Here is a 17,825-nt window from a genome sequence, read left to right as displayed (position 1 = left end):
CCGATGTGAAAGCTGGAAAGTGTCAGACGAACAGGGCAGATAATTCAAAAACTATAAAAAATAAATGATATAGATTAGTTAAAAAGATGTTTAGAACTGATCATTGTAAAACATACTAAAAGTTAACTTAAAGGTGAACCACCCCTTTAACTTTCCCCAGATAGTGCTACCTGCCCGAATACCTCTCCTGTTGGACAGAGTAGTTGCTCCCACGTAGCAGGCACACGGACAACACCTGTTTTCATCCATGGAACACGCTGGAGTTTCAATATCTCCCTCAGTCAGACTCACCGGGACTCACACAGAGCTGGTACAGACATCCACAGTGTCTCCACATTCTCAATCCAAGCACATGAAGTTTGCTTTAATCTTCAGGGCACAGCTCCCAGCTCTATCTGCAGTGAGAATACAACAAACCTTCTTTATTTTTCAGGGCACAGCTCCCAGCACTATATGCAGTACGAGCACAACAAATCCCCCTTTACTGGAATCAAGGGCCACGTTCCCCTTTTGAGTGTGCACAAATGTGCGTGTCCATGTGCAATAACAGTGGGGAGGGCAGGGAGAGCAGCGGAGGGGAAGGGCAGAGGATAAAGGTAGGGGAGAGTGACAGTCGGGAAGAGAGGGAGGTGAGTACAACAGAGGGAGAACGATACCCAGGACTAGGGGTAGGCATAAGACCATTTAACAGGTACCTGCCCCATGCCCTGTTGCCTGTCATGTGGGCAGGGGTGTAACTACAGAAGAAGCAGACCTTGCTGCTGCAGGGGGCCCCACACGTTAAGAGCAATCTCAACATATATTGGTAAAACAAGACAACCTCTGGATATGTTGGGGGCAATAAAATTAATTTGCTGTTGTGCCCAGTAACATCCACTGCATGTAGGGTTCTTTGGTGGACACACTTCCCAATCCTTGGGGATGCATATTATATGGACGACTGTGTTTTGTGCTGTGCTTGTTACCTATGGAGACAAATGCAGAAATAACAGACTGTTTAGTTCATAAGCCATAACACTGTGCAGTTAAATCATTTCCCATATTACTTATATTTATTTATTACTTATAAGCCATTCCCCTTTATTCCCTACAGTTTTAATGGTTGCATTAAAAGGGGTGTAGAGACAACTGCTGATAACTGTGTGGGGTGCTGGGCATGTACCTCCTCTCCTTGCGCTCCCCTAGTTCAGGTCTGAAATGTTGGCAGTTTCAACAATTCCCTGCACTCTCTGGGTTCAGTATTTGGGTGGAGCAATATTGTAAGAGAGAAATCATCACTAGTTTATAGGGGTCATTGACTGTGAGCACTAAGTGAGCCTCTTAGGACATACCATAGGGCAGGTGGTAAGAAGAGAGCTTCATTTTGATCTGGTTATTAGTTGCTTTTAATTACTTTTTATTACTCACCTTTCTATTCAGGTCCTCTCCTGTTTATATACCAGTCGCTCATCCAAGTCAATGCATGGATGCTAGTGTCATGTGGATCCTAGCAACCAGATTGCTGAACTTACAAACTGGAGAGCTGCTGCATAAATAACTCAAAAAACACAAATAATCAAAAATAAAACCAATTGCAAATTGTCTCAGAGTGTCACTCTCTACATCATGTTAAAAGTTAATTCAAGGGTGAACAACCACTGAAACAGTACCTTATATTTGATCCTAACTGAGAGGAAGGCAAATTACCCAACAACCATGCATTGATTTAAATAAGAGACTGGAATATGAATAGGAGAGGCCTGAATAGAAAGATGGGCAATAAAAAGTAGCAATGACAATACATGTGTAGCCTTACAGAGCATTTGCTTTTAGATGGGGTCAGTTTAAAAAACATAAATAATGAAGACCAATTGCAAAGTGGCTTAGACTTGGCCATTCTATAACATACTAAATGTTAACTCAAAGCAGAACCACCCCTTTAAGGGTATAAGTGGCTTGGATATTTTTACATCCCAGGTGCATGACTTTACATTTATCAACATTGAATCTCATTTGCCACTTAGCTGCCCAGATTGCCAGTTGGTCAAGATCATGTTGCAAGGATGCCACATCCTGGATGGAATTAATTGAGCTGGATAGTTTTGTGTCATCTGCAAACACTGATACATAACTTACAATACCCTCCCCATTAATGAACAAGTTAAATAAAAGTGGACCCAATACCGAGCCCTGAGGGACCAGGGACAAAGGGTAACTGTCTGAGTAATCATACCTGAACCTCAGGGTCTGTTTCAATGATGTGATTTACCCAGTGAGTATGATGCATCTAATTCAGGTAGAGGTGGAATCCTAGAAACTTCTCTTATTAGTGTTACAAAGGAGAGAAGAGATTTTGGGGGCATGAACGTCAGCAGCTTGAGAGTTGATAAAATATGCTGACAGCTACTCCTTTTATATAAGGATAAACAATTAAAGGGTACAGTGCTGAAGCATTTTTAGAAGGCAGTTCTTATCTACGCAATATACTGCCGTGACCTGTTTAATAGAGTCTCATAAAAGCATTAGATCTGACAAGTGCCAAGCCTCATGCTGTTCAGTGGGTAATCATGTGCTGTCCGTAAATGTGACCCAATGGCCAAATCCAGACCATGGCCAAAGTCAGCATTATAGTGTTTATTTGAAAAAAATCCCCTCCATTCACACAATGAAAACATTTCAGACACAGGTTCTGACAAATAGAAATGATCCTGTACTAAATGTGTATGTACAGAAAATAATCCCATCATGGACTTCTATCAAAACAAGGTCTGAATGAATGGTCTTAATCTATTATTTTAGTGATTTATATTCTGTGCAGCAATGGCTAATGTGTAATTTGAGAGTGATATACTTCACTCTTTGTATAAAACATGCCATGGTTTTCTAGGCTTGACTTTGGTGATGTGCCCCCTACTGTTGCAACGACCGATCTCTAGACTAGAGTTCATGAAAACAGCTCACAGAAGATTCCCAAATTCAGTTAAATATCCCCAGTTTCATGGTGTTGAATTGTGTCAATGTATCTTAAGCAGGAATAGTCCATACCTACCAACATTTTGGTAATAAAAAGGTGGGCCAAAAAGAGTCACCGCGAATAGCGCAGTGGATTTTTTTAACCACACCCTAATAACCATGATCAATTTTAAAAATTTGGCACGTTATGAAAGGTTGAACACATTTCTGTGTTTTTTTCAGTTATTACAGTTTTGCTAATAAACATGAATTACCCTTTAAGATGTGAGTCTAACTTGTCCCAAGAGACCTGTTAATCTTAAAATTAACAGGGGCAGATTGAGCTGTCAAAAGAGGGACTGTCCCACTCAAAATGGGACAGTTGGGAGGTCTGTGGGGAATTATGGGAATTGTAGTTCACAAGAAGTAGATTACTGAATGCAGGATATTTAAGCCTGGATCTGCATGAACATCACAAAGCAGAGAGACCAACCTGGATCTGAAGGTTTCTGGCAGTGTCTAAAGCAGGCATGCCCCACCCCTGGCTCTGCCCCTTCTGTCCCAATCACCACCCCCACTCAGCTTTGGACTGGGGCTCACCGGGGCTGCTGCCTCAGCCACAAAACCCCCTTCCCTACCCAGCAGCAGCGTGATGTACATTTTTCTTATCACAGCTGCGATCAGGGCCAGAGAGGGAGGTCGGGCAGTGGTTTCAGGCAGGAACGGGTCTGGGGACCCCGTGCCCCACCAGCTCAGTCTGACCCTGCCCCAATTCGTCCGTGGCCTCCCCCTCCAAAGTGCTCCCTGCTCTAGCTAGAAATCAGAGGATAATGATTATATTCATTTCATTGGAGCAGGTAAGTTTTGGGTGCAAATTACTGACAGAAGGACCTATAACTGTTGATGACTGGGCGAACATACTGTAGATCAGGATGATGCCAGAAAAGTAGGCCTGGGCCCATACCTCCCAACTGTCCCAGTTTTCCCAGGACAGTACCAATTTTGACAGCTCAACCCGCAGTCCCGGATTGTTACTGAAAAGTCCCGATATTCTCTTTGATCTCCTGCAGTGAACAGCTGGAAAAATATACAAAGTTTCTAAAACGTAATTGGCTTTTGGCAGAGAGCCCAGAATATGTGGCAGGTGCACTTAGATTCAATTAAACAATTTGATATAAGCAAAGAAATTGTAACAATTTAAGATAAGCAGGTCTCTTGCGGAAACTGACTTGCAGCTTAAAGGGCAATTCACCTTCATTAGCAAAACTGTAATAACACATAAAACCACTGAAATGTGTTCAAACTTTCATAACCTGACAAATAGTAAATTGAACATGGTAATTGGGGGGGGGTGTGACCACACATACTGCTACCGCTGTGATACATGTGACAAATCTTTGTGTCCATCTTTCTATTTCCAAAATGTTGGGAGGTATGTGAGCCTAAAGCAGCAGGTTTTTTTGGGGTGGTGTGCCACTTCTGTACTTTAAAAGTCCGGGGCTGTATCATTGGAGGAACATTATTATCTGTTATGCAACTTACACCATAAAAGCAGGGAACCACACTGGGAAATGGGTGGTAGATTCAAATGCCTGTCTTCTAATACAAGCTGTACCTGTCTGCCTGGGAAAGATACAGACCCCCAGAGGAATAAATGCAATAAAAATGGAGAGATGTCTACCAGCTATGGATCACTAGTTGAACAGAGGACATGCTGATGTCTTGGGTGCAGGACTTAAGATGGATAAGTAGTAGACTAGTCAATGATACTTTCCAGGACATTATCAGCTGAGACGGCAAAAGGACACACATGAACATGCAGTTGCCACTCCCAGAAGTTCTAAATAGCCTTTTAAAAGTAATTTGTTTTCCTACTTCAAATGGAACCTCTGAGTTTTGGCTTCATGCTCATTTTAATCCTTTTTTAATCATTTTAATCGCACTGCATTAATAAAATTGCAAGGGCTTGCCCTGCTGACTAAACTCCTGTGTGCCGGTGATCCTTCTACGTACCTTGGTTGGGCGGTTGCCGATTCCCCTACCACCAAGCACCAGGAAACTCTGTTGGGGTTTGTGCGGTTTCTCCAAATTGGCTTCATTTTAATCCTGCCAACAAACATACAAGTTCTCCTTGTTTGTATTAAGCATCCCGTAAACTGTTTATGTATTTAATTTTAACATTTAAAATCTGATACCTTTAAGATTGTATCTATTTTCTGGTGGTATATTTAAATTCACTGACAATATCATTTATTTTATGTAGCCTCAGGGGATTCAAAAAAATAAAATGAAACGCTTGAGTGGAAAAACAAATTTGCATTACAAGTAGAGCTGAATTTCCGAATCCCTGAGGACAAAACCAACTCAACCACAAGATTCCAAAAAATTATTTTGTGGTGTGGATCCATTTCCTCAATGGTACAAAAGAGATGTAAACTGATATTGTGTTGAAAGTATGACACTACAGAGACCTAAGTGCAAAATAACAGTTACATAGTAAGTTAGGTTGAAAACAGACACAAGTCCATCAAGTTCAACCCTTTAATTTTTTTTTAACCTGCCTAACTGCCAGTTGATCCAGAGGAAGGCCCATCTGAAGCCTCTCCAATTTGCCTCAGAGGGGAAAAAAATCACTCCTGACTCCAAAATGGCAATCGGACCAGTCTCTGAATTAACTTGTACTCCATAACCCTGTATTCCCTCACTTGCTAAAAAGCCATCCAACCCCTTTTTAAAGCTATCTAATGTATCAGCCTGTACCACTGTATTAGCCCGTACCACTGATTCAGGGAGAGAATTCCTGTCTTCATCACTCTCACTGTAAAAAACACCTTTCGAATATTTAGGCGGAACTTCGTTTCTTCTAATCAGAATGGGTGACCTTGTGTCAGCTGGAAAGACCTACTGGTAAATAAAGCATTAGATAGATTATTATCTGATCCCCTTATATAAAGTGCAATTCAAATACAAATGTATGCACAATGCAGTGTTTCGTTCCCCAGAATTCCATCAGGCACTCACTAAGTAGTAAAAGCTGCATGTGATGCCCCCTCTAGCTGGGCACAAGTTCTGGGTCACAGTTTCAGAGTTGGCATGGTGTATGCCATTGAGAGAGCTGTCAATAATGCATTAGCATCAGTTTTCTTGTTGCAAGCCAGTTGCATCCATGGTCACGACCCACTAGGCAAACCTGAGAGTACCATGTGGTCCAGACAGGCAGTAGTTCCTGGGTTCTCTATGAACTATATAAACAATTGGGCGGAACAGGCGGAATGGAGGTATAAGCAGTCAATACTAGTAGCTGCAAGTTGCTAGGAAAATGTATGGAGCATCCGACAATCAAGCTCAAGTAGAAGTCAGTCTTATATATTTATACTTTGTTGTAAATTAAATTCTTTATTGTTCATATGGTCTCCAAGGGCATTTGCTCTTTCTGTTGCTGTGGACACAGTCATTCTGAAGTTGCAGCCAATAGGTTACATAAGAAGATGACTGATGTAGTGCTTGCAGGAATGATTCTCATCATCTACATGTGAAATTTAAGATTACAAGTCCTACTTTGGGGTGCTATAATCGGTTCTGGGAATATTTAAAGAGAACATTATACCCAGACATTTTCACGTTTATGTTAGAAACTGAATTATTCCCATAAACAGTGTCAGGGGCATTGATTTGTGGGAGGAGGGGGTTATACTTCCACTGTATCGAGCACTGGTAAGGTCCCATCTAGAATACGCTGTACAGTTTAGGTCTCCAGTGCTCAAACAGGACATTATTGAATTAGAGATGGTACAGAAAAGGGCAACTAAGCTGGTAAAAGGTATGGGAAATCTCAGCAATTAGGAAAGACTGGCCACATTGGGGTTGTTCAAACTGGAGAAGAGGTGCTTAAAGGGTGATATGATAACTATGTCTAAATATATAAGGGGATCGTCCAATAACATCTCTAATGATTTATTTACCAATAGGTCTTTCCAGCTGCAAAGAGGTCACCCATTCTGATTAGAAGAAAAGAGGTTCCAGCTAAATATGTGGAAGGTGTTTTTTACAGTGAGAGCTGTGAAGTTGGGGAATTATCTCCCTGAGTCATACTGGCTGATACATTAGATAGCTTTAAGAAGGGGTTGAATGGCTGTTTAGCAAGTGAGGGAATAGAGGGTTATGGAAGATAGATCATAGTACAAGTTGATCCAGGGACTTTGCCTTCCTTTGGATCAGCTAGCAGGTGGGCAGGTTATATGTAGACTTAAAAGGTTGAGCTTGATGGACGTGCATCTTACTATGTTACCATGTTACTATGTAGTGGCTCAAAGGAAAACATGTAAAAGCATACTATTTACTCACATGCACATGCCTATTTGCCAATACAGGTATTGGACCTGTTATCCAGAGTGCTCGGGACCTGGGGTTTTCCAGATAACGGCTATTTCTGTAATTTGGGTGTCCCTACCTTAAGTCTACTAGATCATCATGTAAACATTAAATAAACCCAATAGACTGGTTTTGCTTCCAATAAGGATTAATTATATTTTAGTTTGGATTAAGGATGCACAGAATCCAGGATTCATTTCAGAATTCGGTAAAGATTCGGCCTTCTTTAGCAGAATTTGGATTTGGCTGAAACCAAGTGCCTGGCAAAACCAAATCTGAATCCAAAAAAATCACATGGCTATTCGTCATACAAACAAGGTCAGAAATGTTTTGTAATGAAACATTTTATTGGGTTTTTAAACCCTACATAAAATAGAAGACAAAAGAAAGCAAAAAAAAAGTAAAACATTGTTTAACCTTCCCCCTCCTTTCCCTAATTTACATATACAAATTAGGGTTCTGATGTCGTTTGGTATTTGGCCACATCTTTCACAAAGGGTTAGGAATTTGGCTGAATACTAAAATAGTGGACTCAGTGCATCCCTAGTTTGTATCAAGTTCAAGTATTGTTTTACTATTACAGAGATAAAGGAAATCATTGTTAAAAATTTGGATTATTTGAATAAAATGGAGTCTATTGGAGAAGGCCTTTTCGGTTATTTGTAGATTTCTGGATAAAGGGTTTCCAGATAAAGGATCCCATATCTGTTTATTAATCCAGTAGATACAATTTGTCTTAACAATGGTTTTAACAATGTTCTTACCTTTCTTTCTTTGTTCTGTTTCAGGGGACACACCTCATAACAGTTGTTGGAGATGCCACAAGGCATTGGATGCACACATGTCTGAAACATAGATGTGAAGAACACTATGTATAATGGGCTAACAGGAAACAGTTATTGCATTAGTATTGCAGTTTATTGATAATATATTCACATAAGAGTTGGTACAGGTATGAGACCTGTTATCCAGAATGCTCGGGACCTGTGGTTTATAACATTTTCATAATTTCCATACTGCAAGTCTACTTAAAAATCATTTAAACAATGAATAAATCCAATAGTATGATTTTCCTTTGTTGAGGATTAATTATATATTAGCTGGAATCAAGGACATGGTATTATTGTGTTATTACAGGGTAAAGGAAATACTTTTTTAAAATTTGGATTATTTGATTAAAGTGCAAGAATATATGCAAGAATTTTGGTGTAATTCTACTTCTGTAAAAAAAATATAGGCTTCTAAGTGTCTAATAAAATGAAAAAAACCATGTTTCACAAAGAACAATCACATATATCAGAAACATCATTTACTTTGTGTACCAGAACACAGCCGATTTGGAAAGGTCTATGTCTCCTGAATGCGGCAATACCATATATATATATATATATTAATATATATATATAGTTTTAAGGAGATTTCTCACTTGTATAGCTCAAAATCTACAAGCAGTACACAACCAAATTTCCAAAGCACCGATCCCCAAACGGCATACTTCTGATTTCAAGGCCAAACAGTGGCGGAACTACCGGGGGAGCAGGGGGTGTGAGCGGGCCAGGGCCCACACCCCCTCACGGCCCCCCCCTGGCAGCCCGTGCGCCACTGAAAATGCGGCCATACGGAGGGGGCGGGGCCCAGCTGCACGTCACGCACCAGGGCCCGCCCCCCTCTAGTTACGTTACTGAGGCCAAACATTCCGTTAACAGTAGGTTTACCCTAGAAAACTACCCATTATTAGAAAGAACAGATTCTGGTGAATCAAAAATGGGTAAATATATCTTTGTACTCCAAACTACCAAGTTGCAATTGTTTCCTAAAGTTATAATGTTTTATAGAAATTGGTGAATTTTTTGAAAAAGGACCTCAAAGCTTCCACTCTACAGCATCATATCTCCCACACATCATTAGGTATCAATGTAAAATACCCCAAATATGAAAGCCTGGGGTCCACTGAACAGTTTGATGCCCAAAATGTATAGGTGTACCCAAGCATGTGGTATATAGGGGCCCTAAAATGAAGACCCCCATATGGTCTGTCATTTGAAATGCTGCAAAATCAACACATTTACATAGTTTTTTTGGGGGGGGGCAAAAGTATAAAAAAGTAAGTTCACCCCAGAAAACATATATTTTCAGAAAGAACACATTCCTACGAATCTAAATTGGGTATGCATGACTTTGTACCAAGAGGCAAACCATTTCTAAATTTGGTGGTTTTGGTGAAATTTTCCAAAAATCCCCTCATAATTTCCACCCTGCAGCATCGTATTACCCACATACTTTTAGATATCAAGAGAAATCACCCCAAATATGAAAGCTTAGGGTCCTCTGAACAGTTTGATGCCCAGTATGTATAGGTGTACCCAAGCACGTGGCATATAGGGGCCCCAAAAGGAAGACCCCCATTTGGTACATAATTTCAGGTACTGCAAAATCAACACATTTACATCGTTTTCGGGGGGCAAAGGTAGAAAAAGGTACGCTCACCCCAGAAAACCATATATTTTCGGAAAGTACACATTCCCACGAATCCAAATTGGGTATGCATGTCTTCTATCCTGCAGCATCGAATTGCCCACATTATTTTAGGTATCAAGAGAAATCACCCCAAATATGAAAGCCTGGGGTCCTCTGAACAGTTTGATGCCCAATATGTATAGGTGCACCCAAGCACGTGACATATTAGGGGCTCCAAAACATGACCCCCATATGGTCTGTCATTTCAGGTACTGCAAAATCAACACATTTACATCGTTTTGGGGGGGGGGGGGCGAAGGTAGAAAAAAGTAAGTTCATCCCAGAAAACCGTATATTTTTTGAAAGTACACATTCCCACGAATACAAATTGGGTATGCATGTCTTTGTACTCCAAAGTACCAAGTCGCAAGCCTTTCCTAAATTTGGCGATAAAAGCAACAGTTTTTACATTTCTGAAAATTGCCTAAAAATATTGCAATTGGCCCTATTATCTCACCCAATTTCTTACATACAATTGTAAAACACCATAAATATTGATGCCAAGGGTCTACTGAACAGTTCTATGCCCAATATGCATTGATATACAAAGGCAGCTGGCATGTGCGGACCTCAAATGAAAATAGTGCATATGATTTTTCTCCGATGGCGATTCGCCTTCTGTAAACATAGACCCTTGACTTCTTATTATGTGCCTCAAGACCCTCCTAACAGCAAAGCCATATATTTTCGGAAAGTACACATTCTGACGAATCCAACAAAGATAAAGACGTCTTTCTACACCAAACTACCAAACTGCAAAGCTTTTCATAAACGTAGAGGTTTTTACAACATTTCTGAAAATCGCCTAAAATTGTTGCAGTTTGCCGCATTTATCGCACACAATGTTTTACGTACAAAGAAAAATCACCCTAAATATGGACGTCAGAGGTCTAATGAATAGTTTAATGTCCAATATGCATAGATTTACCAAAGTATGTGGCGTGTACGGACCCCAAATGAAAAACATGCATATGAATTTTCACGCTAGCCAGCTAAGCTGCAGAAAAAGAGAGCCCCAACTGTGCGTGATGTGCCGTAAGACCCCCAAACTGTAAAAAGACCCCCAGAAAACTATATATTTTTGGAAAGCATATATTCTGGCTAATCAAACTAAGTAAAATAAATGTTTCTATACCAAAGCACCAAACAGCAAAACTGTACTAAAGATACATAAGGAACAATAATGCAGGGATAAAATTGCAATAAAACCGCAAAAATAGCGTAAATCAATGAAATAAAATCACTGATCTGACAGTGTAATTAGTGGCCAAAATAGATTATCCAATAGTCACGCTGTCAAAATAACATGTTTTTAGGCAAAACAAACAGTACAATGAATAAGTAAAAAAAAAAAAACACCTGTTGGAGTTTTTGTGAATACATTTTTGTGCTCTTCTAAAAGTTGTCTTGACAAAAGGGACAAAGTGTGCTAAAATAAAAAATACCAATCTTTACGTGTGTGTAAGTGTATAAATGTACTGTATAAGTATGTGTACATGCAGGTAAGTGTGCAAAAAAACGTGCACTTACCGTTTTTGTAGCAGAAGGATCACCGGAAACACTGGAGGCAGCCAGGACAGCGTCTCTGCAGAGTCACTGCACAGCAGGAAGTGAGTGGGCGGATGTGCGACAGAGATCAGGTAAGAGAGCAGCAGCAGCGTTTGTCAATTTGAAGTCGGATCTGCGACAATCGTGTCGCAGAACCGACTTGACAGTCCCCTAGCCTTGTTGCCCAGGGGGCTGTCAACCCTCCTGAGGTGGCAAAAGCTGCCGATGCAGAGAGAAGGGCTCAGCTGCAGGAGAACGTACGAGGTACGTTCTTGGCAGCCTGAGCCCTGAACCGCCAGCCAAGTACGCTGTACGTGCTTGGTGGTTAAAGTGTTAATTTGCTCGCTTTAAGGGGATGTAAACATTGCTTCCTAAAGGGACAATATACCCCAGCCAGAAGTTGCTCCTCAAAAAGCGGGGGCTCAACCTGAAAAAGTCCAAAAAAAGCTGTTCTAATGGGAATAAATTTACCTTACCTCAGAAATTGCTTTGGCTTTGCTGACATCGCAACACTTCGCCAGGCGTAGATTCGCCAGAACAACGGTAATTTGCGAAAAATTCGCCCAGGGCGCCGAATGCGTGTGAAGTTGTGCTAGCTTTACTGCGGCAAGCAAAGCGAAGTTACTTAAGCGTTGGCTAATTTGCATACGGCGGCAAGTTAAATGGACATATATGTTGCAGCCAATACATTGTACTACACAAGCCCAGGGAACCTTAATAAAAAAAACTAGAGTTGTTATATTGCCCTACACATGAGCCCAGGGTATAGTTTATGTGTCATATGGTAGGGAATGTAGGGGGGAAGCTGGGTACCCCAAAAAAATTATGATCTTTTGCAGCCTATCAACCTGTGAAAAGTAAAAGACGCCATCTATTTTTTGACCTGGTCCTATCTACTCTATTGCACTTCGCCTGGTCTGAGCTGACGAAGGCAAGTCTGGCGCAAGAGGTAACGTTCAGTCAAATCTCAATCTTAGTGAATTAACTTAGTTACACTCGTTCGCCAGAGTGCAACTTCGCCTGGCATTAGGGTGTGAAGTACCGCTAGAGTCTATCTCCTTCGCTAGCGAAGTTACGCCAGCAACCGTTAGTAAATCCGCAAAGTTCCGAAATGACATCATGCTGAAGAATTTTCGTCAGAGTTAGTCACTTCGCCCTTTAGTAAATTTTCCCCAATGAGTGTCTGCGAACAGTTTGGAGTGTCCTAACTGTACAAAAGTTGTAGGAATATTTTATTTATACTTTAGAAGGATTTCCTTTTTCTGGTGAAATGACAGACAGATTGCACAAAATAGCACTCAAATAGCACAAATAAAAACAAAATGAAAACCAAATTGTCTCAGAATATTGCTCTCTACATCATACTAAATAGTATCTGGCCTCTGTTTCTTTGGTTCTGTAAAGTTGCAGTATTTAGGTTGAAGGGGTGTGTGTTAATTATTTCCCTTCAAAAATCCCCATCTAATGAACAGTGTGTTGTTCTGCTGCAAACTTGTCTTGCGGAGCCCTTGCTGGAATTGTAACGTTAGGTGCTGTGACAGATTTGTTGATTAGAAGAGGTGCTCCTTTAGTACAGCTGAGGCAATAGATCCAGAACTACAATAAATTGACAGTACACCTCTGGCAAGGCATCTCTGCAATATATTTACTGGGAAAGATTTCATTATGGAATGTCTTTAAACCCTGCTAAATAAATATTCATAGTAACATAGTAAGTTAGGCTGAAAAAAAGACACACGTCCATCAAGTTCAACCTTAAGTCTGTATACATGTCAATATATTCCTCTTGTATTGAAGAAAGTCATCGCAAATCAAAACCTTTATGGGTTGTTGGTGTTGAGATTGGTATGAAAAAGCTTGCTTTAAAGGCGTTCAAGTTATATGGGACAGCCTAAACTAGGAGGCAAAAAAGCTATCAGACAAGATAAAATAGAGATGGAATAGAGATGGAAAAGGTTATTGCAGTAAGGAGTAAAACAAAGTTTTTAGTGAGGTCCTATATTGGGTTCACGTTTAAGTTAACATAGTTAACATTCTGCTACTTTATTTTTATAGTTAATGAAATATTTTTCTCATTCCTTCTAGTTTTCATTGACTCCATCTAAAAAACAAATGCTCTGTAGGGCTAGTGATGTGAGGGTCAGGTAAAACTCGACCAGCACCTGAGCCTAACCTGCAAAATGTTGCCATTGTAGGACCTGCTCCTAATCTGTACCCATGTCTTCTCATGCTACTATGCTACTTCTGTCTGCGCCTGGGAATCTTCGGGAGCAGAGAAGGAGTGTACTTCCATAACCTGCAATAGTTGGCCAAATTTCAACCCACCTAACTGGAGTTAAACCCACGGGTCACTGTGGATTTCGGATCAACATGCACATCACTAATGGACAGGGCTGGACTGGGAGTAAAAAGCAGCCCGGGCAAAAAAATCAAAGCAGCCCGGGCAACAAAATAATCAAAGCAGCCCAGGCTTGGCCAGAGAAGAGGAACTTATGGGGTAATATGATATGATAACTATGTATAAATATATAAGGGGCCATATAATCATCTTTCTAATGCTTTATTCACCAGTAGGTCTAATGCTTTATTCACCAGGGTTTTTTTTACAGTGAGAGCTGTGAAGATGTGGAATTCTCTCCCTGAATCAGTTGTACAGGCTGATACATTAGATAGCTTTAAGAAGGGGTTGGATGACTTTTTAGCAAGTAAGGGAATAGAGGGTTATTGAAGATAGCTCATAGTACAAGTTGATCCAGGGACTGGTCCCATTGTCATTTAGCAAGTGAGGGAATACAGCGTTATTGAAGATCGCTCTAACTATGAGTTGAGTTAAGAGACTAGAACAAGGCTAAAGGCGAGCAAAGGTCCAGGACTGGATAGTATTCATCTCAGGGTAATAAACAAATTTAGCTCTTTGTTTGCCCAAACTCTTTACTTGTGGTGGTAGATTGGTGGTCCCTACACTGATGATGGTGTTGCATGGGGAATTCAAACCATACACAATTTCTCATTGGTGATGAACAGTGCCCCCCTATCATTGCACCCTAGGCAGCTGCCTTTTCTGCCTACCCCTAGCCAAGGAAACTATAGGTACAGCAGTAGGAAGGAGTATATCAGGGAAGCTAAAGGTACAGGAATAAGAGGGAGTATACCAGGCAATCTAAAGGTACAGGAATGAAAAGGGTATACCAGGGAATCTAAAGGTACAGGAATGGGAATGAGTATACCAGGGAAGCTAAAGGTACAGGAATGGGAAAGAGTATACCAGGGAAGCTAAATGTACAGCAATAGGAAGGAGAATACCATGGAAGCTAAAGGTACTGGAATGGGAAGGAGTATACCAGGGAAGCTCAAGGTACAGGAATGGGAAGGAGTAAACCAGGGAAGCTCAAGGTACAGGAATGGGAAGGAGTATACCAGAGAAGCTAAAGGTACAGGAATGGGAAGGAGTAAACCAGGGAAGCTAAAGGTACAGCAATAGGAAGGAGTATACAAGGGAATCTAAAGGTACAGGGATGGGAAGGAGTATACCAGGGAAGCTAAAAGTACAGCAATAGGAAGGAGTATACAAGGGAAGCTAAAGGTACAGGGATGGGAAGGAGTATACCAGGGAAGTTAAAGGTACAGGAGTGGGAAGGAGTATACAGTAGAACCCCCATTTTACGTCCCCTGATATTTAAGTTTCCCCTCATTTTACATTGTTGTTTTGTGGTCCCACCTATATATTATGCATAATACATTTCCCTGATTTTACATTTTCCTGGATTTTACACATTTTTTTCTGGTCCCCTAAACAAGTAAAACAGGGGTTCTACTGTACCAGGGACGCTAAAGGTACAGGAATGGGAAGGAGTATACCAGGGAAGCTAAAGGTACAGCAATAGGAAGGAGTATACAAGGGAAGCTAAAGTTTCAATAGGAAGGAGTATACCAGGGAAGCTAAAGTTACAGAAATTGGTAAGTATTATACCAGGGAATCTAAAGGTACAGGATTGTGAAGGAGTATACCAGGGAAGCTAAAGGTATAGGAATAGGAAGGAGTATACCAGGAAAGCTAAAGGTACAGCAATAGGAAGGAGGATACCTCAAAAGATGGTTTAGATGACACCTCAAAAGATGCTTTGAATGCCCTTCTTTGTTGGGTTGTGAGGATTGTCCTTGGCCGCTTTGGTATCCTTGGGTCTTTCCCATCATCATTGCCTTTCCCCTGATTTACATGGCATTTCCCTGGTTTCACATCACCATCTTCATCATCACTTTTTACTGGAACACATAAGAATACTTATTATTGCAAAAAAAAAAAATCCCATTGCTACATAAAGGAAAGTGGTTTACCACTTGGGGGTGCCAAATGTTAAGCACCCCCTTACTTGAAACTCTGGGTCCCCGGTGCTCCTATCAGCAGAAAACTCTGGGTTATTCCAGCGAGCACATAGGAACGCTTCTCTTCCGGCTTCTTCTTTCTTCTCGCGGCTGCGCATTAGAGTGAAAAGCTGAACTTTAACTAAAAAAATCAGCTTTTTCATTCTACTGCGTATGTGTCTGCCCTGAGAAATTTGAAGAAAGAAGAAGGCGGAAGAGAAGCGCTTCTTGGTGCTCCCTGGAATAACCCTGGGCCGGTGCAGTTTTCAGTGGCATAACTAGAGTGCGCCGGGGCCCCCCTGCAAAAAACTCTTCAGAGGGGCCCTGCACTATCCGATCCTCATCTTCCCACCCACTTCCTGACCCGCCTCCACCCCTACTCCACCTGACTTGTGCGCCCTTCATCACCACAGGTAAGAGAGCAGCTGAGGAGTAGGGTTTTTTTTTGCTATAGAGGAAGTAGAGCCCACAGTCTGGGCCCCCTGTTCCGTGGGGCCACCAACAACTGCCAAGGTCTGCTTCCTCTATAGTTACTCCACTGATATCTATATCATGCTATATCAAGCTTAATATAATGGCGAATATTTAGCAAGTTAAGGAGCCTAGATACGCACCAGAATCAGCCATCTGGACTTCCAGAGCTCAGCAGATCTTTCTCCTTCTCATAGTCACTTTTACAGCAATTATCCTTCCTTGAGTAGAAGCTCATCTCCCTTCCTGAGCGGTCGCTCAAATACACAGCAGCAGAAGCAGCTTAGATGGTATACACATTCCACGGCACGCATCACAAACTCTGTAGGAGCGATCTTCTCCATGCACCCACTGCATTTTGCAGCAAAAAGTCTGCAAGAAAGAAAGGAGACCATGGTTAAAGGGCACATTCACGAAACAAGTAACTTAAAACAGCACTGTGAAATAATAGAGTTGATAAAAGTGAATGTGAAATAATAGATTTAAAAAAATAATAATGTAGTCCAAAAGCACCGGCAACATTAAAACAGGGGTAATAAACATGACTATCCCAAGACATAGATAGGGGGCATAGTGGCTGATTCTCCGCCGGCAGGCACTGGATTAAGTGGGTTGTAAAACAAAATTTTCTGGCACTATATGAAATGGGTTATTTATTTTTGAGTGAGTGTAATTGTTCTCTGTAATTGTTCTTAACCTCTTCCAAGCATCTCTTAAGTAAATCCATACAATTCCTGTTGTTACATATAAACTGCCCCTTTATTTCGGAGGTTCACAGATTGTAGAGCTGCTCCACCTTGAGTTATATTTAGAAAGCCCATTTGCTCTTCTGGATGTTCCAATATATCAGTGTGACCAATAAAATAATATAACAAATGCCTTATATTATTCTATATAACCTTTCCCTGGAATGCCTCCCATTGCAACTTTTGCTCCACACTACTATCCTTGTACTATATACACACACTTCTCTTTATACTTCTATTGTATTTTGTGTCAATATTATCCCCCATTGCTCCATAAACTCCTACTACTACTTTAAATAGCCCCATAACTCCTATTGCTACTACCTAATAATCCCCTTCCTATATTGCCCCCTATTTTCCCAGTATAGCCCCTTTCCATAATGCTCTTTTGCTTTACATGATTCCACCTTTTTTCTATATTTTTTATATTGCTCTAAATGAGTTGTCCCTTTAATCCTTTATAATGATCCCCTATTTTGTAATCCCGACTTTTGATGCAGGGTTACTTACTAATATAGAAATTCATAGTAAACACATTAGAACACTGGGATGGAATATGTTGCAGAGCTTTTTGCGTATTTATATTTTTAAATGGGTGCTGATTGCTGGCACGGTTTCTTTGCAATTTAGCTGTACAGGTATGGGACCGGTTATCCAGGATGCTTGGGACCTGGTGTTTCCCAGATAACGGATCGTTACGTAATTTAGATCTCTATACTTTAAGTCTAATAGAAAATCATGTAAACATTAAATAAATCCAATAGTCTGGTTTCCGGATAATGGATCCCATACCTGTACTATGTGTTTGTGGCCACTGCTGTTCCTTTGGTGACTATGGAGAATACACTTGCAGAGGCGAAATGGCATTTACGAAGGGGC

At 40.9% G+C, this 17,825-nt stretch overlaps 1 protein-coding gene across 2 annotated transcripts in view; it reads right to left on the bottom strand.

Moving 5' to 3' along the window:
• Window positions 1-17,825, bottom strand: part of LOC121401422 (LIM homeobox transcription factor 1-beta.1-like) — a 33,628-nt gene continuing 15,803 nt past the window's right edge. The window contains exons 2-6 of one of the 2 annotated variants that reach the window (XR_005966222.1): window positions 16,344-16,572; window positions 15,452-15,630; window positions 8,067-8,147; window positions 4,945-5,037; window positions 1-395 (exon numbers count right to left, since the gene is read on the bottom strand). Coding sequence is in view for 1 of the 2 variants with exons in the window: in XM_041586048.1 (XP_041441982.1) it covers window positions 372-395; window positions 8,067-8,147; window positions 15,452-15,630; window positions 16,344-16,356 (297 nt within the window). In the remaining variant the exon portion in view is untranslated. The remainder of the gene's footprint in view (window positions 396-4,944; window positions 5,038-8,066; window positions 8,148-15,451; window positions 15,631-16,343; window positions 16,573-17,825) is intronic. The other variant, XM_041586048.1, reaches the window with a different exon arrangement.

The sequence above is a fragment of the Xenopus laevis genome, chromosome 3L (genome assembly GCF_017654675.1).
Source record: "Xenopus laevis strain J_2021 chromosome 3L, Xenopus_laevis_v10.1, whole genome shotgun sequence".
Taxonomy (NCBI): domain Eukaryota; kingdom Metazoa; phylum Chordata; class Amphibia; order Anura; family Pipidae; genus Xenopus; species Xenopus laevis.
Note: the sequence above shows the minus strand (reverse complement) of the source record. Positions and strands in the feature narration are given on the sequence as shown.